The following is a 25,980-nucleotide window of genomic DNA, read 5'->3' as shown; positions in this document are numbered from 1 at the left end:
GGCATATTTATTTTGAACCCAAAATGAGTGGAGGAAGAGGTAGGCAATAAAAGGAAGATAACTTTACCCCAAGTCATTCAGTTGGGGTAAGGGAGCTCCAGGATATTGACACCCCCACCCACCAACCCCAGAGAGGGTGATATGATTCCTTTCATTAGCACAGCATGACGACTCAGGAGATCTGAGGGGTGGGGAAGGCCACGACAACCTGGTCAGTCTGTGGACACATTCTCTACTCCTGCTGGGCCCTAGAAGATGGTCCACCTGACATCTCCATGGAGTCTGTAAAGTGCCATTAGCAAAATCACAGGAGTCAGGAGAAAGAACCAACAGCCCTGGAGAGACAGAGCCCTATGCTGTGAGCAGAGGGTGTCAAGATAACAGATGACCCCAACTCCTCTGGCCCTGGGGCTGGCTCGCTGCATCCTGCCCTGCCCTGCCCAGGAAGGAGTGCCCGCTGCTCTCCTGGCCCCCACTTCCTACTGGCCACTCAGAAGCCCAGTCAGGGAGCCCCGCCCCCTTCTCAATTCCTTCTGTCCTGTGCCTCCCTGGCTCCTCCTCTGCTGCCGTGGGCAAGGTCTTCGGGCCAGTACTGGTCCTCCATGTACTGTTCCATGTCTGTGCTGCTGTCAGGTTCTCTGTCCTCAGGGCAGGTCCAGAGGCTGCGGGCCTCCTGCTGTTCCCACTGCACCTCCACCAGCCGGTAGAGCTCCATGGCTGTCATGGCATCTTCTACTGATGAGTGCCCGTGCGGGCCCACCTGCTAACAAGAGCCAACACATCACTGCCTGCAAGCCTGGTGAGAGGCCTGTTACTCCAAGAAGCAAGGCCAGTTACCCCGGGTTCTTTGTGCAGGCCCAAGAATACATATGCTCAGAATGGAGGTTCACAGAAAAGGGATGGAACCTCAACTGTACACCATAAGCCATGCAGCTTCTCCAAGCCTGTTTTCCTCAAATATAAGGCATGCTAAAAATCTCTTGCTTCAAAGGCTTGCAGACCAGATGAATAATAAATGTGAAGCCCAACAGGAGCAAGAGGTACTGGCTCCTCATCTAAGGCTATATGTCTGGTCGTAGGGGATGGGAGACCACTCTTTGGGGATACAAGAACCAAGAGTGAGGCAGGGTACAGATCTGGAAGAGATCAGCCTAGGAGAATGTGTTCTGGGAGAATCGCAGTACACACTGGGGAAGAAGGACCATGGAGAGAAACACCTGGGGCTGCCTGTACAAGAGGGAGACCCATTTATGCAAGGTCCCTGGACCTGGACTAGGGAAGAGAGAATGACAAGGAGGCTAGAGGCACAGCCCAAAGCCTTGTCTGTGGCTCAAGTGGCATGGAAGCCAGGCGGGCCTCCCTCCCTTCCAGTCATTCTCTCACCACGCACCTGGATCTTCTTGTGCAGCAGCTGCAGGGCCAGGTCCTTTAGAGAGACCCGGGCCCGGGTGTGGAGGCCAGGCTCGCTGAGGAAGTTTGGGACATAGGTGGTATCCCGGGTCTGGCTCCGAGGGTGGACATACTTGAGGGCCTGGAAGTCGTTGTGCAGCGCGTGCCCCACCACCACCTTGCCCTTCAGGAGCTTAAGGATCTGTGAGCAGAGAGAGGAGTCAGGGAGATCCCCCCACACCCCATCAGGCTGGCAGGAGACACGCCCCGAGAACCCTTGGCCAATAGGTGCATGGATCCCTGTGGAGGGAGGCAGCACAGAGTGGGGAGATCATGAGCTCCACAGTCAACCATGCTGCCCCAAGTCTGAACCCAGACCCTTCTACTGTCTATACGCAGGGGCATACCTATGTCTTCCGCACCTGTCAAAGGGGAACACTGGCAGCAGCATTCCGTGGGGTAGCTGTAAGGACTAAAGGAGGTCATGGATGGAAGTCTTCCTGTTACCAGATACAAGCAACTCTACTGCTGGCGTTGGCTTTCCTCTCAGGCTGGAAGACGTCACCAGGCCTCCACCCCACTCTCCCCCACCCCACTGTAAGGTCTGTGAGTGCAGAGACCATGTTGGACTTATTAGTGGTGCTCCAGGGAAAGCGCCACATTTATTCTTTTTTTTTAATGCCTATCTTTTTCCAGTAGCAGAAAGCATTACATTTACTGATTTATTATTTACTTATCACAGGAGGTGATCAATAAAGACCAGCTGGGTGAAGTCAACAGAACCGTGGCTGTCACTGGTAGACACACCACAGCAGCAGCTCTTATGAGCAGTAAGGGCCATAATCCCTGTCTTCAGGACTCTGCCCCCTTGCCCTGCTGTGTACCAACTCCTCCTCACCCTCTTAACCTGCTCTCTTGCTCAGCTCTGGCTGCTTGCACATTGTGTTCCTCCCCTCCCTGCTGGGTGGCCTCCTCACACATCAGGGAGGCCACGTCCAGGGCCATGGGCCAGCACCTCCCTCCAGCCCTCTTAGCTCGGCTTAGGCTCTCCTTATCACCAGCTGCTGGCCTCCACAGCCTACCTCTGCTGGCAACATATGGTTTATCCCTAAACTCAGCTTTCATGGCAGATGGATAAGATGCATTGAGACTTTATGGTAGGGACATGCCACCATGCTGGTCACTCACCATACTGCCCCTCCCCCCGGTCAGCCATGAAGTGGAAAGAGATGGAGCACACCCTACAGTGGCTCAGAGTCTGGGCAGACAAAAAGTGGTCCTGCTCTTGGGACCACCACCCACCAGGTCAATGGAAGGGACCAAGGAGCTGGAGCGTTCACCACACACCTCCCCTCTTGTTGCTACTCTTACTGATTGGCCTCCTTGATACATAAAATAACCTCCAATCATTTCAAAGGAATGCTCGGGCCACAATGTTATGTGAAAAAGTAGGACACAAGATAGTGTACACCAGTATTTCCCAACCTTGCCTAATCCCAAGAATAACCCAGAAGTCTTAAAAAGTGGTTCTGTTATAAGGCTTGTTTAGAAAATGCAGATTTGTCTCAATGCAATTGATGTATGACACATTTTGGGAACAACGCAAATTTCACCTTTGCTTATGCATAATTTCGTCCTTGAGAAACACTGAGTGAACGCAGAAAACTGCATCCAGCTGAACTGAGCCAAGAGGGCATACACAATATGCACACAGCAACCCTGGTTCACCTGTGTGATGAGCCACACCCATCCACAGCTGGTGTCACACTTCCTGTCTGACTTCAAAGAACTCTCCTTCCACCACTTCACAGAAACTCAAGCTGCAACCTTTCTGCCTCCTGTTCCCACAAGCAAGCTTTAGGACTTTTTCAAGGTAAAGTGCCATACTTATTGGTGTATTGTGCATTTCTTAACCATTTAAGATGTGTGGAATAAGGAAAAAAAAAAAAAAAGAAGAAACAAGATGTGTAAAACTGGACTACCTTTTTTATTAGGTTTCTATCTTATCTTTGGGGTACCACTGATGTCCTTTTTAATACTGTTCCCTTCCTCCATTTCCCCTTAAGCCCTGTGGCTTTATGGTGCAAGTCTGCACAGTGTGATGATTTTTTGGAACAAGGGTCAGAGCCCTCCCCAAGCCTAACGGATCAGGGTCTCTACGGGGGGAACTGAGGACAGGGATCCTGGATTGTTAAAAAGGCCTCAGGTGTTTCCTAAGGTCAAGCATGTTTGGGAATTCCTGGTACATCAGTGTGGTCCCAACCACTAATTACATTTTTCTAAGCACTAAGAAACTAACATAAGGAAATAGGCCAAAACATGCATACCTGACCATGATGCCACTGTGGGCTTTACAAATTTTATATCAACGCATACAACTTTTAAAACAGAAAGCAAACTCTAAAACGTAAGCTGTTTATCACCTTACAGTTGGTGTAGCCTTTCTATATTGTCCTGTGCAACAGGCCAGCAATCCTTATCTGGAGGCAGGTTTGGGATTTTATTTTTATTTCCCCTATTCTAAGGAGAAGGAACTTACCGTTCGGAGCAGTTAGGTGACTTTCCCAAGGTTTCTTTTCCCCAGTGAAGCAAAGTGGTGACTCAAACCTAGGGTGGCTCTTTCCAGCCCACCACACCTCCCAAACAAGTACTCAACCCTGCCCTTACCTCTTTCTGGGCCACCTGGAAGGGGACAGCCTTGCGCATGTGCTGCCGAGTGACGCCGCTCCAGCGAGTACGGTAGTCAACGATGGGCATCTCAGGCCTGATGTACTTGTCATAGAGGACATCGCCATGGTAACTCACGATGGAACAGCGGGCCAGCTCGCTCACCCGCCCTTGGGGTCCCGTGCCCACCATCTCACAGTCGATAGCCACACACTTGCTGGGCAAGGGCCCTGAGGCTCTCCTGGGAGCGGGCCTTCTGCTGCATGGGGCACTGCCAGATCCAGCCCTCAGACACTGCTTCCCACTGCTGGCAGCCTCAGTTGCTGGCACTGCCCTGAAAGAGGTGGGCAGTAGGGAGGACCCTGGTTCTGGAGGCACGCTCAGCAGCCCCTGCTCCTGCAGCAAGGCCTTCCGGGCCATGAACCGCTGGTGCTGTCGGCTCCTTCTCTTGTGCCTCTTCCGAAGCACATCCTTGGCATTTGGGATGGTGAAGGAAGGGCACAGGCACTGAGCAGACTCAGGGGCCTCCCGGGGTACCATTCCAGTTAGCTCACTGCTTGGGGCAAGGGAAGCCAGGGGAGTAATCTTCCAATGGGGCAGCAGCCTGAAGAGAGAACAGACAGGCAGAAGGGCTGGGTGAGAGTGTGCCAGGCAACCCATCCACCCTCCCTCCCTACAGCCCATCCACCATCCCCTCCTCCCCACGGTGGGGATGCCCGAGAGCCCTGCACTGTAGCTGGTGGCTCCCAGATTGAGCTGAGGACCCATTTCACTAATAAAAGCATTCATACTGTAAACACATGCAAGTCACTGTTGTAAATACTACATGGAATCACTCGATCTGTTCAATGACCTGAACAAAGTATTATTATCTTCATTTTACAGGTAAGAAACTGAGGCACAGAGGTGAAGAAACTTGCCCAATTAGTAAAGGCCAAAGGCTGATAGGAACCCAGAATCCACACCTTCAACCTCAATCAAACCATGGCTGAGTCCAATATTGTTAGCAGCAGATTTTTTTTCTGCTGTGATTTTTAGCTAAGAAGTATCAGACTTTGACAGAGGTATGGTTATAGGAAAATAAAGGTTACAGAAACTGTATAGCCCTTTTTAAGAAATCATTTTTTGAAATATGAAGGCACAGATCCTCAGAACCTGGAGAAAAAATTTCACAGGAAGCCCGCAGTAATTGAATAGCTATATTTTTTGTAATATGTTAACCAAATGTTATTTATTTATTTATTTATTTAGAGATAAGGTCTCGCTCTGTCACCCACGCTGGAGTGCAGTGGCGTGATCACAGCTCACTGCAGGGCTCAAGTGATCCTCCCACCTCAGCCTCCTGGGTAGCCGGGACTACAGGTGCACACCAGCACACCTGACTAACTTTTTTGTATTTTTAGTAGAGATGGGGTTTCATCATGTTGCCCTGCTGGTCTTAAACTGGGCTCAAGTGATCCGCCCACTTCAGCCTCCCAAAGTACTGGGATTACAGGTATGAGCCACCATGTCCAGCCTTCAAATGTAATTTCTTTACCTGACTTTGTAATTCATTAATCACCACAGCATCTACAAACATTTAAAAGTCCTGATCTGAAGTGCTTGCAGATTTCTGTGGTGGGGTCCCACCCAGCCGACTTTAAGCCCTCGTCATTGAAACCTAGGATAAGAGGTGCTCTCGCACATTGCTGCTACAGGAAATGTCTAATGTTCCTGTGAGTTTGCAAAACCCAGCATCTTCCCAACAGCTGAGGCCATAGCTTGGAAAGCCTATCTCATTTGTTATGCCAAGTCAGTCAGTACATTTTTAACAGATCAAACAAACTAGGGCTTTGAAGTCAGGCAGAGCAGGGTTTAACTCGGCTTATTTATTTATTTACTTATTGAGGCGGAGTTTCATTCTTGTTACCCAGGCTAGAGTGCAACAGCATGATCTCAGCTCACTGCAATCTCCGCCTCCCAGCTTCAAGCAATTCTCCTGCCTCAGCCTCCTGAGTAGCTGGATTACAGGCATGCGCCACCATGCGTGGCTAATTTTCGTATTTTTAATAGAGATAGCGTTTTGCCATGTTGGACAGGCTGGTCTCAAACTCCTGACCTCAGGTGATCCGCCTGCCTCGGCCTCCCAAAGTTCTGGGATTACAGGCGTGGGCCACCATGCTCGGCCTAACTCAGCTCTCTGTAAATTACCTAAACTGCTGAGTTTCAGTTTTCAGGCATGTAAACTGATCCTACCACCCCCTCTACTGTGTGAAGAGGAAATGACACAATGTATGCTGGGGTATTCCTGTATTCTAAACAGCAGGGGCTCAATAATCACTGTTCCTCCTCCCAGAGAGGTTAGACTCTAGCCTGTGGTTGGTAACCAGCTCTTCTCAAGCCAGAGCAGTGCAACCCAGTGGGATAGAGGTTTTTCCAGAAGGACTTCTGGGTGGTGGCAGACTCACAGCCCTTTTCCAAGCCACAGGCCTTCTCCTGCCTCCCTTCCCACTCACAGTCCTCCTGCTCTTTCAGACTCAGCTATTGTTCTGCCACTAGGTTGCACAGGCCAATGCCACACTGAAGCCCTCTCGTGTCTCCACTGTGCCAAGTGCTGGGCAGCTGCAAAGGTGGATCCTGGACTCCAAGAAGTTTAGTTTCATGGTGGAGCCAGAAACCAAGCACAAAGTGTGTTAAAGGCTGAATTAGAGGTGCTAGGGAGGCAAAACAGGTTGGAGGACAATTCTCTGGAGGCTTCCTGGAAGAAGCTAAATCTGTGTGCATGTAAAACAGTAACCTTCCAGGTAGAAGGGAGAAGAATCAGTGGCCATGTTAGGGGCAAAGGCTTTAAAAAAGAGTAACCCAGGGTGGAGGAAGAGGGCCCACCAGCAGCCTGAAGTCACTAGGGTGTAGAGCATAAGGCGGGTCATGCTGGAGGCACTGCTCCTCGCTCCTCTCTCCTTTGCACCATTTCATCTTCTGCTTCCCACTCTGGTGGCCCTTCCACGAGCCACCCCTACTCCAATCTGGTGTCCCCTGAATTGGTGTCTACTGGCCAAGTGAATGGGGGAGCCTCAGAGGCACCTATGGAGGTCACTGAAATAACCCATAGTAGCCCTGACTCAGGACATTAAGTCTAGCTGGGGAGCAAAGAAATTCATCCCTCTGTGCTGAGCTCTTATAGCACAATTTGAGAATTATTACACCCTTCCAAGTCCATTGGTACACACAGTCTACCTCAGAGCTATGTGAAGGCAGGTTGGAGCCTTGATTGTCTCTGTCCCTACCCCAACAGCCAGCCTAGAAGCTAGCACGTGGCAGGTCCTCTTCAGAAGGGTGTAGAAAGAGGTCTGGAGAAGATGAGAACCTGAGCAGTAGCAGCAGAGATTAAGAGAAACGGGAAGGGGGTGGGAAGTGAGGTGAATTGCCAGGTTTGATGATACCACAGCATTTCCATAAAGACTCTCCACACTCTAGGGCAGGGCACCGCATCCCGACTTGACTCATCCAGACCTGACCCGTCCTGACTCATTCACCCTGCTTGCTCATCCCATCCTTTCCAGGAGAAAAGGTCTTTTAAAAAGGTCTTAACTGTAACCAACTTCCTCATATTGACAGTCACATCTTAGAACTGACAAATTCAGAACCTCAATTTCCTTCAGTCTAGCAATGGGAGAAAAAAGCCTAAGAAGCCCAATGCCAACCCTGCTAATAACTAATTTGGGAAAGCGGGGTGGTGGATAGTCCCCTCCTTTCTCTGTGAGGGGCTGAGGCTAGGACTAGGGTGGGTGGCTTTCCTGACCCTACTGGCAAGGTTTTAAAGAAGCCAGAAATTAAGTTATCTGAGAAAAGGTCTCTATGGCCTCCTATTTCAAGAGAGGAAAGCAGTCCTTTTCCAAACACCCTGACCTTGCTTGAGAGAAGAGAGAAAGAGAGCCCCCCCTCCCACATACTGTTCTATATTATTTTATACTCAGTACCTGTTTTAATAAGAAACGAGGAAGCGAAACCAAAGGCAGGCAGCACAGCACCGCACCAGGCACCACACCGGAAACCAGGCCTGGGCCTGCCTGACCTTATAGCCTGATAGTTAAAATTCAAACTATGACCTAGCAACCGATGTTATCCATAGATTCCAGACATTGTGTGGAAGGACACTGTGAAATTTCTTGTTCTGTTCTGTTTCACTCTGATTACCGGTGCATGCAGCCCCTGTCACATATCCCCTAGATTCTCAATCAATCACAGCCCTTTCATGTAAAATCTTTAGTGTTGTGAGCCCTTCAAAGGGACAGAAATCGTGCGCTCAACAAGCTGGGATTTTGAGACACTAGTCTGCTGATGCTTCTAGGTGATTAAAAACCACTTCCTTCACTACCTGGGTGTCTGTGGGGTTTTGTCCATGGCTCCTCCTGCTACATGCTGACAAGTCAAAACCAACAGTCATCAAGGACACACCTCTTTGGGGGCCCAAATGTAGCTCAGTGAAGCTGGAGAGAAGTTCCACTCAGATAAAACAACCCTTTCAATAAGGACAAATACAAGCCTTTCTCTAGCCTGGACCCAGCGCTCTGGGAGGTCAGACACCGGGCCTTCAGGCAGGGAGGGGGTCCCTGGCCTAAAGAAAGGGTACCAGCTGCAGAGTCAATGGAGCAAAGGCCCCAAAGGAACCACGAAGTCAGAATCCTCAGTGGCATCAGAGTCACCAACCTGCTGGCTGATCAGGAAGGCAGAGGGCAGTTCTAGACCCTCCTCTGGCACTAAATAGCTAGATGATCTGGGGCAAGTCACGTCTCTTCACCATCAACCGAGGGCTGTGAATTAGATAAGGGCTTCCCAAATACAGTTAATTACCAAATGGCATCTGATAAAAGGCTGATTTTCAGGACCACTCCCACACCGTCCTAATTGCTATTTTGGGGAAAGGGGCCTGAGAATCTACAGTTTCAAAAAGAGCGCGCACGACCCCTACCCTCAAGCCACGATTCTGATAATTGCCCAAATCTGAGAAAATCTGGCTCGATAAGGTCCCCTGTGCTGCTAAAAAGTCCAAGGAACAACGACAACAACTAAAGTCTGCTATCCCGGCACGACCTCCCCGCTGGCTGGCGTTCTCCAGGCGTGACGCGTGGGAGGCCTGATCTCACCGGGAAGGACTCGGGCGTTGGTCACTTGATGGCCGCGGCTGCTGGGCCGAGTCCCAACGACCAGCGCCGCCCCCTCTGGCCCTGGACCCCTGAGCAAAGCGAGGACTGGAGACAGGCGGCGCCCGGCCTGCTTTTCTGCCGGCCGGTGGAGCACGGTCAGCCCAGCTCAGGCGACACCGCCGCAGGCCGGGGAGGACACAACGCGCGGGGCCTGCGACCCGTGACACTCGGCCTCAGCCCGCCCGACCCCGCCGCCCCGGCACAGGGTCCTAGATCTCACCTGAAGCCCCGCGCGTCTCTTCCGGTCCGCACGTGGCGTCCAGAAAGCCGGCAGCTCCCACATGCCCGGGCAAGCCCGGCTGCCACTGCCCGCCTATTGGCTCGCTGGAGGGCAGCGCCCGCCCAAAGCCTCTTCTGATTGGTCGAGCCTGCCTGGCAGCGGGGAGGCGGACGAGAGCAGAAGGGGAGGGACTCCTGAAGAGGGCGTAACTCGTGCTGCGAGTTGACCATACTGGCGGGAAACTTTAAAGAGAAGGGAGGGGAGCCCGGCCTCCTCTCATCCCTGCCCGGTCCCATCTGTGTTCCCCGGCTCCAATCCACTCCTCTACCTGGGTCGAGATGTGGGCTTCTGTGAGCCTGGGACCACCAAAGGCCGAATGACTTACTGAGTACACCCACATCTGCAGACTGGGAACATCGGCCCCTATCTCCTCGGGTGTTCTGGGATTGAAGGAAATAATATACACAATGGGCACTAAATAAAGACTGAAAGGTTTCCTCCGTCAGCGCTGCTTTTTCATTTATTCTTTTGCAACATTTGACTCCTAAGTATTAAGTTCCTACGTGGGCTTGGCAGTGGGATGCACAGAATAAACACATAAGCATCCTGAGTTGTTTATCTAACAGCAGGGAAACAGCAAGGTTAACAGAAAATTCAGTGCAGCGTGAGGCCGGGGCGCAGTGGCTCACGCCTGTAATCCCAGCACTTTGGGAGGCCGAGGCGGATGATCACCTGAGGTCAGGAATTTGAGACCAGCCTGACCAACATGATGAAACCCCATCTCTGCCAAAAATACAAAAATCAGCCAGGCGTTGACGGGCGCCTGTAATCCCAGCTACTCTGGAGGCTGAGGCAGGAGAATCGCTTGAGTCCAGGAGGCGGAGGTTGCAGTGAGCCGAGATCGCGCCATTGCACTCCAGCCTGGGCAACAAGAGCAAAACTCCGTCAAAAAGAAAAGAAAAGAAAAATTCAGTGTAACATGAGTAATAACAAGAACAATAATAAACGGTTAACATGTATTATGTGAGCACGAATGATGTGCCAGGCAAAATATTCAGTTAATTTGTACAATGACCTTACTATTATTTCAGTTTTACGACTAAGGAAATTGACACTTAAATTAAGGAGAAACACCTAGAGTCCAAAGATCCTTACCTAAGCAGGCTGACTTCCCTTAGTTCCCATTTTGCAAGCAGAAATGGTATTGGAAAGGTACCTGTGATGAGAAATAGGCTAGGAGCTGTTTCTGATGGGAGTACAAATTTGAGGGAAGCAGGACAAGGAATGAGGTCACAAGAGAGATCAATCCTTTTACCCAGGCCCCAGAAGGCTTTGGGGAGGCAGAGGGATTTAAGTCATAGATGGTTCACCAGTGGATCTGCATTTGAGAAAACTCATTCTGGCTGCAGCATAGAGAGGAATGGATGAGGACCGGAGAAAGACGAGTGGGAGAGCGGTTGTGGAAATTTGGACGATCCTGATGTCCAGAGTGGTGTGGAGGATAAAGAGCTCCCCCTAAGTAGCATTTGAAATGACAGATTCAAATGCTACTTAGGAGTCAGCGTTGATCAGAGAACACAGAGGAAGGGGTTATAGGACAGTGGTCTTCAGGCATGGAGACTGTGGGAGGTAAATCCGGGGCAAGGAGAGTTTTTTTTGTTTGTTTGTTTGTTTGTTTTTGTTTTTGTTTTTGAGATGGAGTCTCACTCTGTCACCCGGGCTGGAATGCAGTGGCATGATCTTGGCTCACCGCAACATCTGCATCCTGGGTTCAAGTGATTCTCCTGCCTCAGCCTCCGAAGCAGCTGGGATTACAGGCACGTGCCACCATGCCCAGCTAATTTTTGTATTTTTAGTAGAGATGGGGTTTCACCATGTTGGTCAGGCTGGTCTCGAACTCCTGACCTCGTGATCCGCCCACCTCGGCCTCCCAAAGTGCTGGGATTACAGGCGTGAGCCACCGCGCCCAGTCAAGGAGAGTTTTAAGAGAGTTAATATCCAGATCCTCAACTTCCATGGTGCTGGGCCTCAGTATATGCCTGGGGTCTTTGGGGTTCAGCTTCCCTCTCCTCCTATGTAACCAGCTGTCTCCCACTTTTCAAAGGCAATTCACATTGCACCTGTTCTAAATCTTGCTCTGCTGCATTACCTTGGAAAATAAAAGTCTCCAGGAGAAACAATAGGGAAAGTCTAAATAATGTATTAATTATTGTTGAAGACGGGGCTAGAAATCCTTCTACAAGTCAGGTGGTTTCTCATTCTTTGCTTTCACCAAGATCCAAGGAGGATCTAATCATGTTCTTAGGTCATTAAAAACATTTTCTTGAGACTGAGGCTGGTGGACTGCTTGAGGCCAGGAGTTTGAAACCAGCCTGGGCAACATAGCAAGATCCTGTCTCTACAAAAATAAATAAATGTGGAGGTGTGTGCCTATAGTCCCAACTACTGGGGAGGCTGAAGTGGGAGGATCCCTTGAGTCCAGGAGTTAGAGGCTACAGTGAGCTATGATTGAGCCACTGCACTCCAGCCTGGGAGACAGAGCCTGACAGACCCTGTCTCCAATAAATAAATAAATAAATAAATAAATAAATAAATAAATAAGTAAGTAAATGTTTTGAGTATAGATAATTATCAGGAATTTAAAAGAAGTGAGAGAACTGCCAGACTAAAACCCTTCCCACTTCTCTATGGTTTTAATGTAAACAACGTTTATCAGGCTTACAACTATAAAATCAAAATGACAGACTCACCCCTGTCTCATTCTTACAAAAAGTGATTTTCATCCCTGGACTCACAAATTTATGGAAAAATAACTGGCTCAATCCATCTCCTTTAAAGATATATTTTCCATGACATTTTAATGAAGATTAATTAACTTTTATGTTTGAAGAGTCTCTCATATAATGAAATGCTATGTATTTATTTTAATCATATGTACTACTAATAATTACAACAACATTTCAATCCAGAAGGAAAAATAATTAACCCTTAGAACCTCATGGTCACAGAAAATTTTTTAGAGTTAACAAGTTCAAATTTATCTACATAATTGTGTGACAGAAATGTACAATAGGGTGCTTCATAAAATATTACCAAGGATGAAAATACATTATGCTTGGATAAAACTCCATAGCAGAAGCTGAATGGGAAGGAAAAAAGAATGTTGCATATTACGTCAAATAAAAAAACAAATCCAGATTTCATAAAGAGAGATTTTATTTAAAAGGATGATTTTGGGGTGGGATGAGGGTGGTAAGACTCTCTAAACAGGGAGAACACTCAGGCCATAAATCTACAAATTCTCAAGGGGTAGGCAAAAAGGGATTTCCTTTTCTAGGGAGGAGTAAGCCAGTCTAGAAAGAACCTGGTGTAGGCAAGTGGGATGAACGAGAGTGACAGGATGGGGCAGTAGATCAGAGATTGCTTTATCCTGAGGCCAGCCTGTTCTCAAGGTTGCTGTTACAGAGGGATTTCATGCTGGTTTAGGCTGAGGGTGGGCCAAGATTCAGAGGCCTTGGGGAAGGACAAAAGCTTAACCAAAGTTTTATTAATGAGCATTTTTTTTCCAGCTGATCAATGGGCCAAGCCGTTCACCTAATCACTTATGAGGCAAATGGGAACTGGGGGTGTCTGTATCCAGTCTGGTAACAGGGTATAGTGGGGAATCGCCATAGAGGGGAATCCATGAGTTTTATCTCAGTCATATGGGGAAGGGTGTTTCTTTGCAGTGAGCCATTTCCAGAACCCGAGAGGGTGGGGTTGAGGTGAGGTTTAGGGGTGAGGGGTTAATCATTGCTTTTCTCTAGGAGCACAGTGCTTAGGTAAAACTCAACATTGTCAGAAATAGTTTTTTCATGTACTTTAAAAATGAAGGCCGGGTGCTGTGGCTCACGCCTGTAATCCCAACACTTTGGGAGGCCAAGGTGGGTGAATCACCTGAGGTCTCAAGTTTGAGACCAGCCTGGCCAACATGGTGAAACCCTGTCTCTACTAAAAACACAAAAATTACCTAGGTATAGTGGTGGTCACCTATAATCCCAGCTACTCAGGAGGCTGAGGCACGAGAATCTCCTGAACCCTGGAGATAGAGGTTGCAGTGAGCCAAGATCATGCCACTGCACTCCAGCCTGGGCAATAGCGCAAGACTCTGTCTCAATAAATAAATAAATAAATAAATAAATAAATAAATAAATAAGCTAGGCAAGGTGGCACATGCCTGTAGTTCCAGCTACTTTCGAGGCTGAGGCAGGAGGATCACTTGAGGAGAGCAGGAGTTCGAGGCCACAGTGCACTATGATTGTGCTACCCTCCAGCCTGGGCAACATAGTGAGACCCCACCTCTACAAAAAATAAATAAATGAAAATGAATAATATTTGTATCAAATCATTATGCTATTTAGAGTCCATTGCATTCATTTAATGACATATTTTTAAGATGTCCATATTTACAGATGCTCCGTGACTTAACAATGAGGCCATGTCCTGATAAACTCACTATAATTCACGAGTTGAAAATGCACTTAATCCATCTAACCTACCAAACATCTATAGCTTAGCCTGACATACCTTAGATGTACTCACAACATTTACATTGGCCTAAAAGTAGGGCAAAATCATCTAACACAAATGCTTTAATAAGGTACTGAATATGTCATATAATTTATTCAAGACTGTACTGAAAATAAAAAACAGAATGATTGCATGGGCACTTGAAGTAAGGTTTCTACTAAATGTGTATTGTTTTTGCACTATTGTAAAGTGAAAAAAATGTTAAATTAAGCCATTGTAGGTCAGGGACCATCTATACTTACACTTATCATAAAAAAATTGCTAAGTGAAAAAACTTGATGTCCCAAGTATTCAGTAAGGGTGGTCTCACGTTGGCATCTTGACTGTAGATGGTAGTACTCATACCCATTCTTTCTTAGGGAAACCACTAAACTCACCCTCCAACTTCTGCTAGCTATGTGACTTTTGGCAAGGCTCTTGACCTCGCTGAACCAAGTCAGCCCTTCCCTTCTACCCAGAGGCTGCCTCTGGATTGAGTAAAAATGTCTCCTCCTAGGCCGGGTGCGGTGGCTCACGCCTGTAATCCCAACACTTTGGGAAGCAGAGGCCAGTGGATCCCAAGGTCAGGAGTTTAAGACCACCCTGGCCAACATGGTGAAACTCCATCTCTACTAAAAATACAAAAATTAGCCGGGCTTGGTGGCATGTGCCTGTAATCTCAGCTACTCAGAAGGCTGAGGCAGGAGAATCACTTGAACCTGGGAGGCAGAGGTTGCAGTGAGCCGAGATCGTGCCACTGCACTCCAGCCTGGGTGACAGAGCAAGACTACATCTTGAAGAAAAAAAAAAAAAACAACTCCTCCTTCCACAAAGACGAGGGCTTCTCTATAACAGAGCTTGTTTAGGCTGGAGCCTGGTGGGGAAAAACCCGTGATCCAAGCTCTGACCTCACAGACCCCATCATTTCCCCCTCCGCATTTTCAATCTGTAAACACTTGAGACAGGATTTGACCTATTTTGCATTTACAAATCATCATGCTACAGTCAGAGTGCCATTCTTCCTGCCCTGTGTACTCATTTTGAGGACTTTTTGGGGTACTGTGGGGATCCCCATGGTGCTGGGCCAGGCGCAGACTTGAAAGAGAGTGTTGATCTGCTCAATTTTTAGAGCAATTGTTCTCCATGTGTCGTCCTAGCCCAGCAGCATGGGCATTTACCTGGGAGTTTGTTGGACCTACTAAATCAGAAAATCAGGGTGCGGGGCCCAGAAAGTCAGGGGATGAGGCCCAGAAAGTCAAGGGGTAGGATTAAGAATATTAGGGGGTGGGGCCCAGCATTTTAACAAGCTGATGAAATAGCTAATCCTGAGGCATGCTGAAGTTTAGGATCCATTGTGCTGGAGAGTATGAAGCTGACAACACTTCCAGTGCTAAATGTGAATAATGTACTTGTTTTATTCACACAGCTCCCCCCTCTCTTAGCTCTCTTGATCCAGCAGTAGCTGGACTTTGGACCTACCAGGACACAGCCTGGCACTGAGACAATTAAGGTACCTTTGTACCCTCCCCCAACTCCTGAGAATGTCCAGGATTCTCAGACCCAGACTAAGTCTCACATGGCTAATTTTTTAATGGAAGATGAGGGATTTGATCCAGGAGGGTTTTATTCTCTGCGGTTGCTTGCTCCATTCTAGATAGAGTTCCCTCACATATAAAATTAATCCTTCATTCAGTGGTCCCCAGTCTTGACTCAACATGCTGAACTGTAAAATACACAGATGCTTGGGGTCACACCCCAAGATTCTGATTTAACTGGTCTGGGGTGGGGCCTGAACAGGACGGTTTCTAAATCTCCCCAGGTGTTAGTAGTTTGTCGCTGAGACTGACAATTGCCGCTAAAGTGGAGTTACCTAAAGCTTCCAGCAGAGGACGCTGCCTCTCTGCCCATCCACGGAAACGTGAGCAGGGAAACCTGACAGCTGCAGTTGCGATGGGTGGGGCTGGAAATCAGGCTGCTTCCTAAACCTGGTTGATGCAGTTAAGGCGAGGAGCCAGATGCCCTGACCCTTGATTCGCCGACGCTTTTGTGTTGAGACTCCAAGAAAGTTACCTTAAAAAGTAGTAAGTTAGGGCTGGACGCTGTGGCTTGTGCTGTAATTCCAGCATTTTAGAAAGCCAAGGTGGGAGGATCACTTGAGCCCAGGAATTTAAGACCAGCCTGAGCAACACAGGGAGACTCTGTCTCTACAAAAAATACAAAGATTAGCCAGCCGTGGTGGTGGGTGTCTGTAGTCTCAGCTGATCGGGAGGCTGAGGGAGGAGGATTGCTTGAGCCCAGGAGGCTGGGGCTGCATTCAGCCTAGATCACACCACTGCACTCCAGCCTGGGTGACAAAGCCAGACCCCATTTCAATCAATCAATCAATAAAAACAGTAGTAAATTGTCTATTTTGCTGAGTGACCAAAAGATAAGTCACAACCTCTGCAGGCCTTGATTTTAGCATTTTTAAAGTGGGGAGGGATTTGATCTATATTCATTCTTTCAATATATATTGAGCCCCCTGAAATGGGCAAGATACTGATCTGGAAGGGGAAGGATACATATTTAAATGGGATAAAATTCCTACATGATAAGGGAGACTAATAGAAAGATGGTGGTTTCCATTTGTTCCTATTTCAGGATTGCAGACTTGTGGGTGCCCAAGGCTGGTGAAGAGGACAACCATGAAAACTATGAAAGAAAAGGCAGAAAAGACCAATATTGTGTATATATCTATGCCATTTTGTATTGTGACACTTCACTTGCCTACTAATCATAACAACCTAACAAGGTAGATGTGATCAATTCTGTTTTACAGTTGAGGAATCTGAGACTCAGAGATGTTAAGTGACAGACTCAAAGTCACACAGCTCGTAAGCAGTGGAGCCAGGATTGAAACTAGGATGTGTTTGACTTCAGAGCCAGGACTCCCCCCACCACTTAACACAAGCTCTCGTATCCATCCCTCAAATCAGGAATGCACCCCACTTCCCTCCCCAGATGCTTGTTTCACTGAGGCACAATCTCTCCCTGTTCCATCCCCACACCAGCCCCAGATGCTGAGGGCTGCCCAGAAGAGACTCACCTCCCCTCCTCTCCTGTTCTCCAGCTCTGCCCTTCCTGCCCAATCTGGGCTTCTCTCCCACTGTGAAGGACAGACACCTGCTGAGTGACACCAATTTGCAGACTTCTGAAGTGTAAATGAGATTTCTAATAGGACTGGCTTCCCACTGGCTTCAGGCAGGGTTAGCAGTAAAGGGAAATTTAAAAGACTGGAAGTGCAGAAGAAGAGAGCCAGTTTGGAGGAGAGGGAGCAGCAGAAGCAGAGGCAACCACAGTCTCTGGGTAGAAGTGAAGGGCTGACTTGGTTCAGAGAGGTCAAGTGCCTTGCTAAAGGTCACACAGCTAGCAACCGGAAGAGGTAGAATGAGCTCAGCTAATGGCTGCAATTTTCGCATTCCCTAAATGAGTACAATCTCCAACCCCCAACTTAAGTTTGTAATATGCTTTAGTGTCCTCTGCTGTATGGATGGAGGAGGGTGGGAATATACTTAGGAATAGGGAGGGCATTTGGATTTGTTGATTGAAAAATGAATCTCCACTGAAAGTATCATCACTGTGACTCAGTGCTCAACTTAAGGCAAGGTACCCCCCAGGCAGAGGGATCAAGAAAGGCTGGGAGGCCAGGCAAGGTGGCTGATGCCTATAATCCCAGCACTTTGGGAGGCTGAGGTGGGCAGATCACCTGAGGTCACGAGTTCGAGACCAGCCTGGCCAACATGGCAAACCCCTGTCTCTATTAAAAATACAAAAAATCAGCTAGGCTGGTAGCATTCACCTGTAATCCCAGCTAGTTGGGAGGCTGAGGCTCAAGAATCACTAGAACCTAGGAGGTGGAGGTTGCAGTGAGTCAGGACTGCACCACTGCACTCCAGCCTGGGACAGAGTAAGATTCTGTCTCAAAAAAAATAAAAATAAAAATTAAAAAAAAAAGCCTGGGAAATGCTTTTTCTGATCACTAATTCTAATTGTATTCCTACCACAGTGGGGGATGGCCCCCAAGCACTGGACTGTTTTTCTCTTGGCCATACCTCTGGATGTCGCAGCACAGAGGCATGTACTAAGACCAAGAAATTCCATATACACAAGTCCACTCCCTCAGTTGTGGGGCAGGCACCAGACAAGCTCTGAGCTCAGGTGTGCCCCCTTGCTGCCAGGTGCACCGAACATCCGGCAACCTCGGTCTCCAGTACATACCTCTTGGTACCTGCGTATACTGTGGCTGTCGGGCCACAGACAACAAGGCCCTGGGTGTGGGGTCACAAGATGCCTCCATTATAGATGCCCCAAAATGATTGTTGGGGGAATTAGTAATTAAGGAGGGTTTTTCTCCCCCTGCCCTTCAGGCAGTGGTATGGAAGCAGTCCACTGTTCCCTGAAAACAGAGACCCTGCCCCACTTCCCTGCTCACACCATAGTTTGTCCGTGTTTCTGGAAGAGTCTGCCGAGGGGTGTTCAGGGTGGTTACCAGAGATGTTTTCTAGGAAACACAAAAGATACAAAAAAGAACACGAGGAAGGATAGCAAAAAAGGGGGGCTCCCCCCATTTCCTGCACCCCGCTGCAATGGCTGGCACCATTCGGCAGACTGGGATTTGTTGTTGAGCGCAGTAAGACAACAACAAAATCACTAGTCTTCCAGACGGGGCCAGCCACTTCACTCTGTATCCAGGCCAGTTCTGCAAGGCGTTCGAGGACCACCCCCCTCCCCTTGCCACCAGGTCAGGGGTCTGGATGCTCCTTCAGGCTAGGCGTTGTCTCTGCTCCTATTACCAAATTCATCTCCTCTGAACACCTCTCCTCACCTCAAAATTCCCTGGAAAAATTATTTTATTTCTTACTTTTCCCTTTTTTCCGGAGTGTTCTACTTTCTGTAATGGACATAGTTGTTTTGTTTTGTTTTGTTGAGACAGGGTCTTGCTCTGTCACCCAGACTGTAGTGCAGTGATGCAATCATGTCTCACTCCAGCTTCGGTCTTCCAGACTCAAGTGCTCGAGTGATTCTTCCATCTCAGCCTCCCTAGTAGCTGGGACTACAGCTAATTTTTTTTTTTAGTAGAGACAAGCTCTCACTATATTGCCCAGGCTGGTCTCAAACTCCCGGCTCAAGTGATCCTCCTGCCTCAGCCTCTCAAAGTGCTGGGATTATAGATGTGAACCACTGCACCCAATTTGAGCATACTTCCTTTACAAATAGGGGAATTATTTTTAAAGAGAAGCAGGCAGGTGGCTCATTTCTCTCTTTTCTTTACTAATCATGAAGCACTGAACCACCATGGAGAAGGGAAAGTAGAGCTCGGAAATGGTGAACCCTCTCTACTGGTGCCTCCCACTTCTGGAAGCCTATGGGCATGGCCCATGGTGAAAATTCTTCCAGTGGTTACTGAGCCCTGGAAGCATTGGAAGTACAGATTCAGAATGAAGTCAGAGTGGTGGTGCTGGGGTAAGCAGAGCAGGAAGAGAGGAAAAGGGGAAGTGGTTGTGGACAGGAGGCTGGTGGAATCCTGGCCCAGTCATCCCCTTCCTGCAGGCACAATGCTGGGCTCCCTGGTTAATTTCCCTTGCAGTGTGGCCCTGGTGGAGGAGAGGCAAAGCCCCTGCTGCCTGGGCCAGCCTGTAATTGCGCTGGCAGGGCACATCCGCTCCTTAATTAGCAAAAGCCACAATATCCTGGTGGCTCAGAGAGCATGGCCCTAATTGTATTTCTGCAGCAACTGAAGGATAATTACCCTTCCCTATTGGTGCTGCTTTTAATTCTTTCTCTTTTTAATTGTGAGTGCTTCCTCTTTAGCCCACCCTTCCATCCTTGGGTTTATTCTCTCTATCCAGAATGGGGGTGGGGGCTTGCCTGGTGATGGAGACGCTCAGGAGCAAGGGCAGTTGGGGGAGACATAGAGAAGACTGGCAGTACCCAGCTCTGAGTCCCAGCCCCTTGCAGCAGTCAGCCTGAGACAGGGCACAGTTCTGCCATGGGTCTGAGAAAAACCAAGAAGTTCTTTTGTGGAAGATGTAAGGGAGAGGTGTCCCTCCCCCAGAGGCTGTTATGACCCTCTTCAGTCCATCCCCCAGTGAGGTGCTGGCTCTGAAATTCCCAGCTGCCGAAAACTGAGACCTCCTTTCCCCATCCTTTAACCTATCAAGAAACAGAGATAGATGTGTGGCGTTTAATTTCTTTTACAATGATAATAATAATAAAAAGCCCCATGTCTCTTTGCCACTGTTGAGAGAGGGTTAGTCCTTCATCCTCACATTGTTTTAGAGACAAGGACCTGAGTGTGCCATTAGAGAACAATGCTAAGGTAACCCCTTAGTTAATAGGAGAGCTTAGCACCCTAGGTATTTCTAGGAAAAATAGCCCTTTCTTAGGGAGCTGGCAAATAAACTTCAAGAAGTAATAGATAAGCTAAAATGCACCACAAAGAGAGTTTGGAGAGAACCACAGCATCTCTCTGGATGTCACCTTGCAGGACTGACTGATCTAGCTTACATGAGCAACCCTGGCTCTAAAGCCACCACCCAAACCACTGCCCTGCTAGAAGCTCACTATGAGAGCAGGGACTCTTGCTCATTATTCTTCCTGGTGCCTCGCATGCAGCCTGGCCTGTGATAAATGAAACTGGTTGGCAAAGAAGCAGAGTTCAGAGACACAGTGGGACTGTGAGGTGTGAACAGGGTAAATCCATTTTCGTTGGCTTTTTCCTTACAAAGCCAATGAAGATGAACTTGCACTGACTTGACTGTGGCCCTAGTTTTCAAAATTCTTTAATTCTGGGCTCTATCTGAATTGGGAGAACAAGCAAGCAATAAAAGAGGCTGCTATAGTCTCAAAGAAATGTATCTTGAAAAAATGACCTGCCCTTGAGCCCACCAACTTCCACTCCCCACTTCTAATTTCTTTCCTCTGAATTTAGAGCTGTTCCCTTAGCAACACTTGTTTCCATGGTTTCCTCCATTACAATGATCCCAAACCCCTCCTCTCTTTTACCTCATGACAGTAATGGATGATGGGGATCCTCAATGTGGCCACTCCATGTTACCATAGTAACAATTAACTGAGCCTTAATTTATCTTTTGTGAAGAGGGCTAGGGAATATGAAGCTTTTGATTTGGAGGGGGAGGGTCCAGGTCTAGAGCTACCATTCTCATAAAGAAGAAGTTAAGCTATTTGTCTTAATACTAGCCAGTAGGATTTAGTTCAAACATTTGTTCAGCCCTACTTTAAGCACAACTGAGTTTGAGGGAATCAAAGGGCTACAAGACATAGCTCCTAATATCGAAGGGCTTATAGTCTAGCACTAGGGCTCATGGTACTGCTGACCTCTGGCACAGATGGGGCCAATAAAGAATATGGCTCTTGACAGCACCATGATGATCAGGCATCTATCCACTCCCAGTATCCCCTCCTGCCAAGAACCAAAAAAAGACTGACTGAAGTGGTCTGTACTCACGTTAAGGCTTCTTCCAGGCTGTTATCAGAGAGTTTCTGTCCTGAAAGGGAAAGAACTTTGACTTCCCCTCTTTTTAGGGAAGTGGGGACCAATGCCAGCATCCCTGAGTAAGACTATTCGGTGCAGGAAAAAAGAGAAAAATAAACAGACTTGCCCATTGCCAATGCGACAAAGGACTGGGATAATCTCCAGTTCCAGGATCACCATCACCTACCTGCAACAAGTCTTCCTGGGAAGCGATGAGTCAGCTCTTACACTGAATTAGAGAGTCATTGTCTCCATCCATTCAGTTTTCTATTTGTCACTGAAAATTCGGGCCGAAAGCGCAGCTCTGAAGAATGAAAGTGGAAAAACAAACAAATAAAAATCAAAGTGGAGAGGACACCAAACACCAAACACAAAACACCAAAGCTGAGAGCTGAGCAGCGTGAATCCAAAAGCTGAGATATCCATTCTGCATCACACACAATGCAGCTCTTCCAACTTCTAGCTTTCCATCTTCATCTCCAAAAGTTTTCACCAAATCTCTAATAATGAGGGCCAATTATCTACTTTTAGGGGAAATCACAAAATTCTCTGGACCCTCAGTGTGCTGGTAACAATAACCTGCACTGACTTGGAAAGATGATCACAGTATCTCCTAAAATGAAGGGGAAAAAAGCCATAGGACAACGTATAAGGCAGGTACGTTGAAGTAAGCTACGAATAGATAGGTAAAAAAAGTCATCCTTGCAAGTCAGTGCAATCTGGATTAGCCAAAGTCAATTGCAGATCCTGAGTCCAGTACTCTGAGTTCTATCCTTTGCTACTGGATGGAACTAAGGCAGATTCAATCCTTCTGTGCACCCTGCTCACTCAGCTAGTCAGAAAAGGATAAATGGCATCCTCTTATTGGTTGACAAGGCAATACACACCAACCAATGAAAGAATGCTTCTTCCTTTCCAGCCAATAAGAGCTCAGTTATCTTCTTGAAAGGAAAGTAGACCCTTTGTCCATAAAGAAAATAAGCAGAAAGTGAATAATAATTTAAAAAAAAAATCAACTGTTGCTATGGGACATTACTGATGTAATCAATGATAGCTGCCACAGAGAATTCATAAAGGAAAGCACTTCTTTGGGAAGAAAAGTACAAAAAGCAGACCAGCTGTCTGGTCTGGTCTAAAGGGAAGTTTCTATAGTAACATGTGAGAGAAAAGCATTTTAATGTAAATACCCCCAAAACTATCAAGTCAGTTCACTGAGGGAATTTTTGACCTTTTAAACTTACGCTGAAATTACAATGATCAAAAATTTTTACATTAATAATAAATGAAGGAAATGGAGAGAAAAGAAGAGAACAAGATGAAAAAAGAAAAGACATGTGTGTTTACTGGTGCAGGGCATCACAGATAACCATATTATAGTTATTGCCTGAAACGGAAATATTCTCCATTCCTGTGTTGTCAAGTAATACCTCAGTTTAAAACAAAGTTCTTTTTGTTGTTGTTGTTGTTGTTTTTCGGAAAAGAGAAATTTCATGGCTCTTAAACAGACATATTTGAGGTGAAATAGTGCACAGAGCACAGGCTGTTCTGGTAACTTGCTAGCAATTTCCTCTGAAATCATTCTGAGAATGTTACAGCTGCCTTTCGAAAATTATGAGTGAAATAATTTCCTACTCAGATGTTTCAAATGAACACAGGCAAGGCAAGGCTGACAGGTGAAACATTGATTGACAGTGTTTGTCAATCAAGGGAAACAGAAAAACTCAGAGGGTTAGAAGCTTCAGGTGCTATATTTGCTAATTATGAAGGCAATGCTGGGGAGGAAGAAAAGAGGAGAGAATCTTGAGGAATCAAATGAGAGTGATGCTAGTGTCCATTTGCTAAGGGAGACACATTTCCCTCTGCCTGTGCTTTCTATGTGGTCTATGGGGCAAGGTGAGAAATGAGGGTAATCCAGAATTCAGCCCCCTCTCCCCTGAGGGGAGTGGTTTAGTGGGGGGAGGGATGACTCTTAAACCAGGGAGAAAGCTTCTCTCTATAGTAGACACCCTTGGACAATTTCCTTGTTTCCCTCCTGTTCATTCATAAAAAGCAAATTTTTTTTCTCATTTTAAGGGGGAAAAAGAGAGGGTGGGGACAGGAACTCAGCTCCTCCAGTATAAAGGACTAAATGAAAAATATAAAAGCCCAAATTGTAAATCCTGGAGAAATGAAGCCAGTGGGGTGGAGCGGGGGAGGGGAGGACTGTAGTGGTGGCAAGGTAAGTTGCTTTGCTATGCGCCTTGACTTAAAAGAAAAACAAACAAACAAACAAACAACAAACACCTTCCAGGATTTCCCCAGACGGGGCCTTATGCGGGATCAGTGCGCCTCTCACCTAGCCCGGAGAAGGCAAGGGCTCCCCAGGAGATATTTTAAATAATCTAGGTCTTCATGGATAATCAGTGGCCAAAGCCCCTCCACCCACCGTAACCAAGGCAACAGGAGGCAGAGGCTGCGATTGGTTGCCTGGTAACCATGCTAGTGCCTGAAGCCCTGTCCGTTCTCTTCCTCCTCCACCTCCGTTTGCCCTTTTGTGATAGCGTCTCTGCCTCCGCGGTTCCCCTTCTTGGTCAAACAATCATCTTTGCTCCTCATACAAAGGTCACTTTGGGCTCCTTTGGGTAAAAAACGCGTACCTTGATGTTCTTTTTGGACAGATTTCATCCACGCTTGAGTGTTGAGACCTAGATAAAATGTGCTTCTTACCTCGGCTTCAATATCTTCTCCCTCCACCCCACTCTTTCCCTTTCACTCATTCTCATTAAGGCGTACAGAGAGCGCGGGGAGGAAGGAAGGGAAAAAAGGGGAGAGAGCGAGAGGGAGCGCAGGGGAGCGCAGGATTTAAATGTGGCGATTTTTCACGGAACACCAGAGCCTGGGGCTCGCAGTAGATCCTCTGTCCCGCTTGCCCCTTTGCTCACCGCCTGCAATCGTTCCTCTGCTCCCAGCACCATTGCCTGCATTTGGCGCCAAGTTTTTCCACTGGTCGTAGCCAGGGCGAGAGAGAATGCTCTCCTAGATTCCCACACCTAAATCCCTGGAGAAATGAGGAAGATGAATCGCGCCTTCTTCCACGAACCTGTGTCACCTCCCGACCTCCTCCGCGTGGGATCAGGGCCGCGAGCGCAAGTGGCATGGGGCTGGGAGGCCGAGCCGCGCGCAGGCACAGACCATCGGCACCCTAGGGTCGGGGCGCTGTCCAGCCTCTGGTGCTGAAGCTGGAGGCTCGGATTTGCTGGGGGAGGGGCTCCAGGGACATTTAGCAGCCTGATTCTGAGCCAACTCCAAGCGGGTAGCGACTCGAAGGAGGTGCGCTTGGTCCGCCGAGTGGAAAGGCTATACACTAGGAAGCAACCGCATTAGACGCTCTCTTTCAGCAGATAGGGCTCCCCCAGGGCGCAATCCCCGGCGCCTCTCATTCCCCTTGCTGGAATTATTTGCCGCAATTGCGGTGGGTAGGAAGAAGGGCCCTTTGCACTGGGGCGATTACCCAGTGGTCTCCTGGTACTTTTCACATTTTTTCCTGCGGTTCTGGGCTCTCTGGGTGCTGTCCGGCAGAGTCCCCGGACTCCTGGCGCTCAGATTTGGTGGCAGGCAAAGCAAAGAGGAGAGGCTTGGAACGCGGAACCCAGCTGCTCTTCTGCATGCAACAAGTCAGCTGCGTCTAGAATCAGGGGCGAGAAGCGCGGGAGGAGCGGCGGCGGCGGGCTTGGGGCGGCTGGGTTGCGAGAGCCTGCTACCGCGAGGCTGTGGGACAGTCTCCTACTGGGCGCCGGACCGAGCGAAACAAACTGCAAGCCGGGTTTCCGCGTCGCCCCGGGCGGGTACTGGAACGAGACGCCCCCACACCTCTAGCCCGCCCAGCATCCCCCAGGAGCGCTGACCTGCTGGGCTCCAGAGTCGCTTTCCGTCCTCTTCATTTTGGCATGGCACATTTCGCGGGTGCCAAGCCTGGCCGCTCGCTTCCCCGGCCCTCCAGAGCAGCCTCAGGCTTAGCTTCCCGAATATCAGCTCCAGTCGGCTGCTCCTCCAGTCCCAAGCCCTTGACCTGGAGGAGAGAACTGGACGGGTGACCTCGGCTGGGATTTTACCTGGCATGGGTCGCCACGGCTAGGGAGGAAGACCACTTGCTCTCCGCTTCTTTCTGGAAGAAAGCCCCTCACAACCCAACTCTTCCCCGCAAGAGCCGCAGTGCAAGCAGCAGCGCAGTGCGGAGGAAGTGATGGGGTTTGAGGAAGCTGTTTGTGAAGTGCCCCTTGAATACTTGCCTCTCTGAGGCCGTCAGTCCTGGCCGGGCCCATAGTCCTGGCATGGTCCCCCGGGTGCAAACACAGTCGCCGCGGCTGCCGGGCCAGGGGAGAACAGCTGTTTTAAAGCCGAGACCAACCCACGGGTGGCCTGTCAGGGCCAAGGATGTTCATGACGTCATCCTGAAG

At 48.5% G+C, this 25,980-nt stretch overlaps 2 protein-coding genes and 2 non-coding genes across 12 annotated transcripts in view; 1 reads left to right on the top strand and 3 right to left on the bottom strand.

Moving 5' to 3' along the window:
- On the bottom strand, positions 1-25,889 carry AEN (apoptosis enhancing nuclease). 7 transcript variants are annotated; one of them, XM_077940239.1, is made up of 6 exons: positions 25,813-25,889; positions 25,429-25,592; positions 21,732-21,848; positions 4,057-4,660; positions 1,391-1,591; positions 14-760 (listed from the first exon to the last, which is right to left on the bottom strand). In XM_077940239.1, exons 4-6 carry the CDS (start codon positions 4,594-4,596, stop codon positions 524-526), a joined length of 978 nt encoding a protein of 325 aa, XP_077796365.1. In that variant the 5' UTR covers positions 4,597-4,660; positions 21,732-21,848; positions 25,429-25,592; positions 25,813-25,889; the 3' UTR covers positions 14-523. The 7 variants fall into 7 exon arrangements, with proteins under 7 accessions (XP_077796364.1, XP_014998453.2, XP_077796365.1 ...); XM_077940240.1 differs by lacking the exon at positions 25,429-25,592; XM_077940238.1 differs by lacking the exons at positions 21,732-21,848; positions 25,429-25,592; positions 25,813-25,889 and adding an exon at positions 9,183-9,472 and having other exon boundaries at positions 1-760.
- On the bottom strand, positions 18,632-18,741 carry MIR7-2 (microRNA mir-7-2). The gene has a single exon (NR_032364.1). It is a non-coding gene; the product is annotated as a microRNA mir-7-2 (primary transcript).
- Positions 22,361-22,471, bottom strand: MIR1179 (microRNA mir-1179). The gene has a single exon (NR_128294.1). It is a non-coding gene; the product is annotated as a microRNA mir-1179 (primary transcript).
- Positions 24,348-25,980, top strand: part of LOC106999277 (uncharacterized) — a 43,711-nt gene continuing 42,078 nt past the window's right edge. For 2 of the 3 annotated variants that reach the window (XM_077940242.1, XM_077940241.1), the window contains exon 1: positions 24,348-25,980. In XM_077940242.1, coding sequence (XP_077796368.1) covers positions 25,855-25,980 — 126 coding nt within the window. In that variant the 5' untranslated portion in view covers positions 24,348-25,854. The other variant, XR_013395956.1, reaches the window with a different exon arrangement.

This window comes from Macaca mulatta, chromosome 7, assembly GCF_049350105.2.
Source record: "Macaca mulatta isolate MMU2019108-1 chromosome 7, T2T-MMU8v2.0, whole genome shotgun sequence".
Classification (NCBI taxonomy): domain Eukaryota; kingdom Metazoa; phylum Chordata; class Mammalia; order Primates; family Cercopithecidae; genus Macaca; species Macaca mulatta.
The sequence above is the reverse complement of the archived record's forward strand: the minus strand, read 5'-3'. Positions and strand labels throughout refer to the sequence as shown.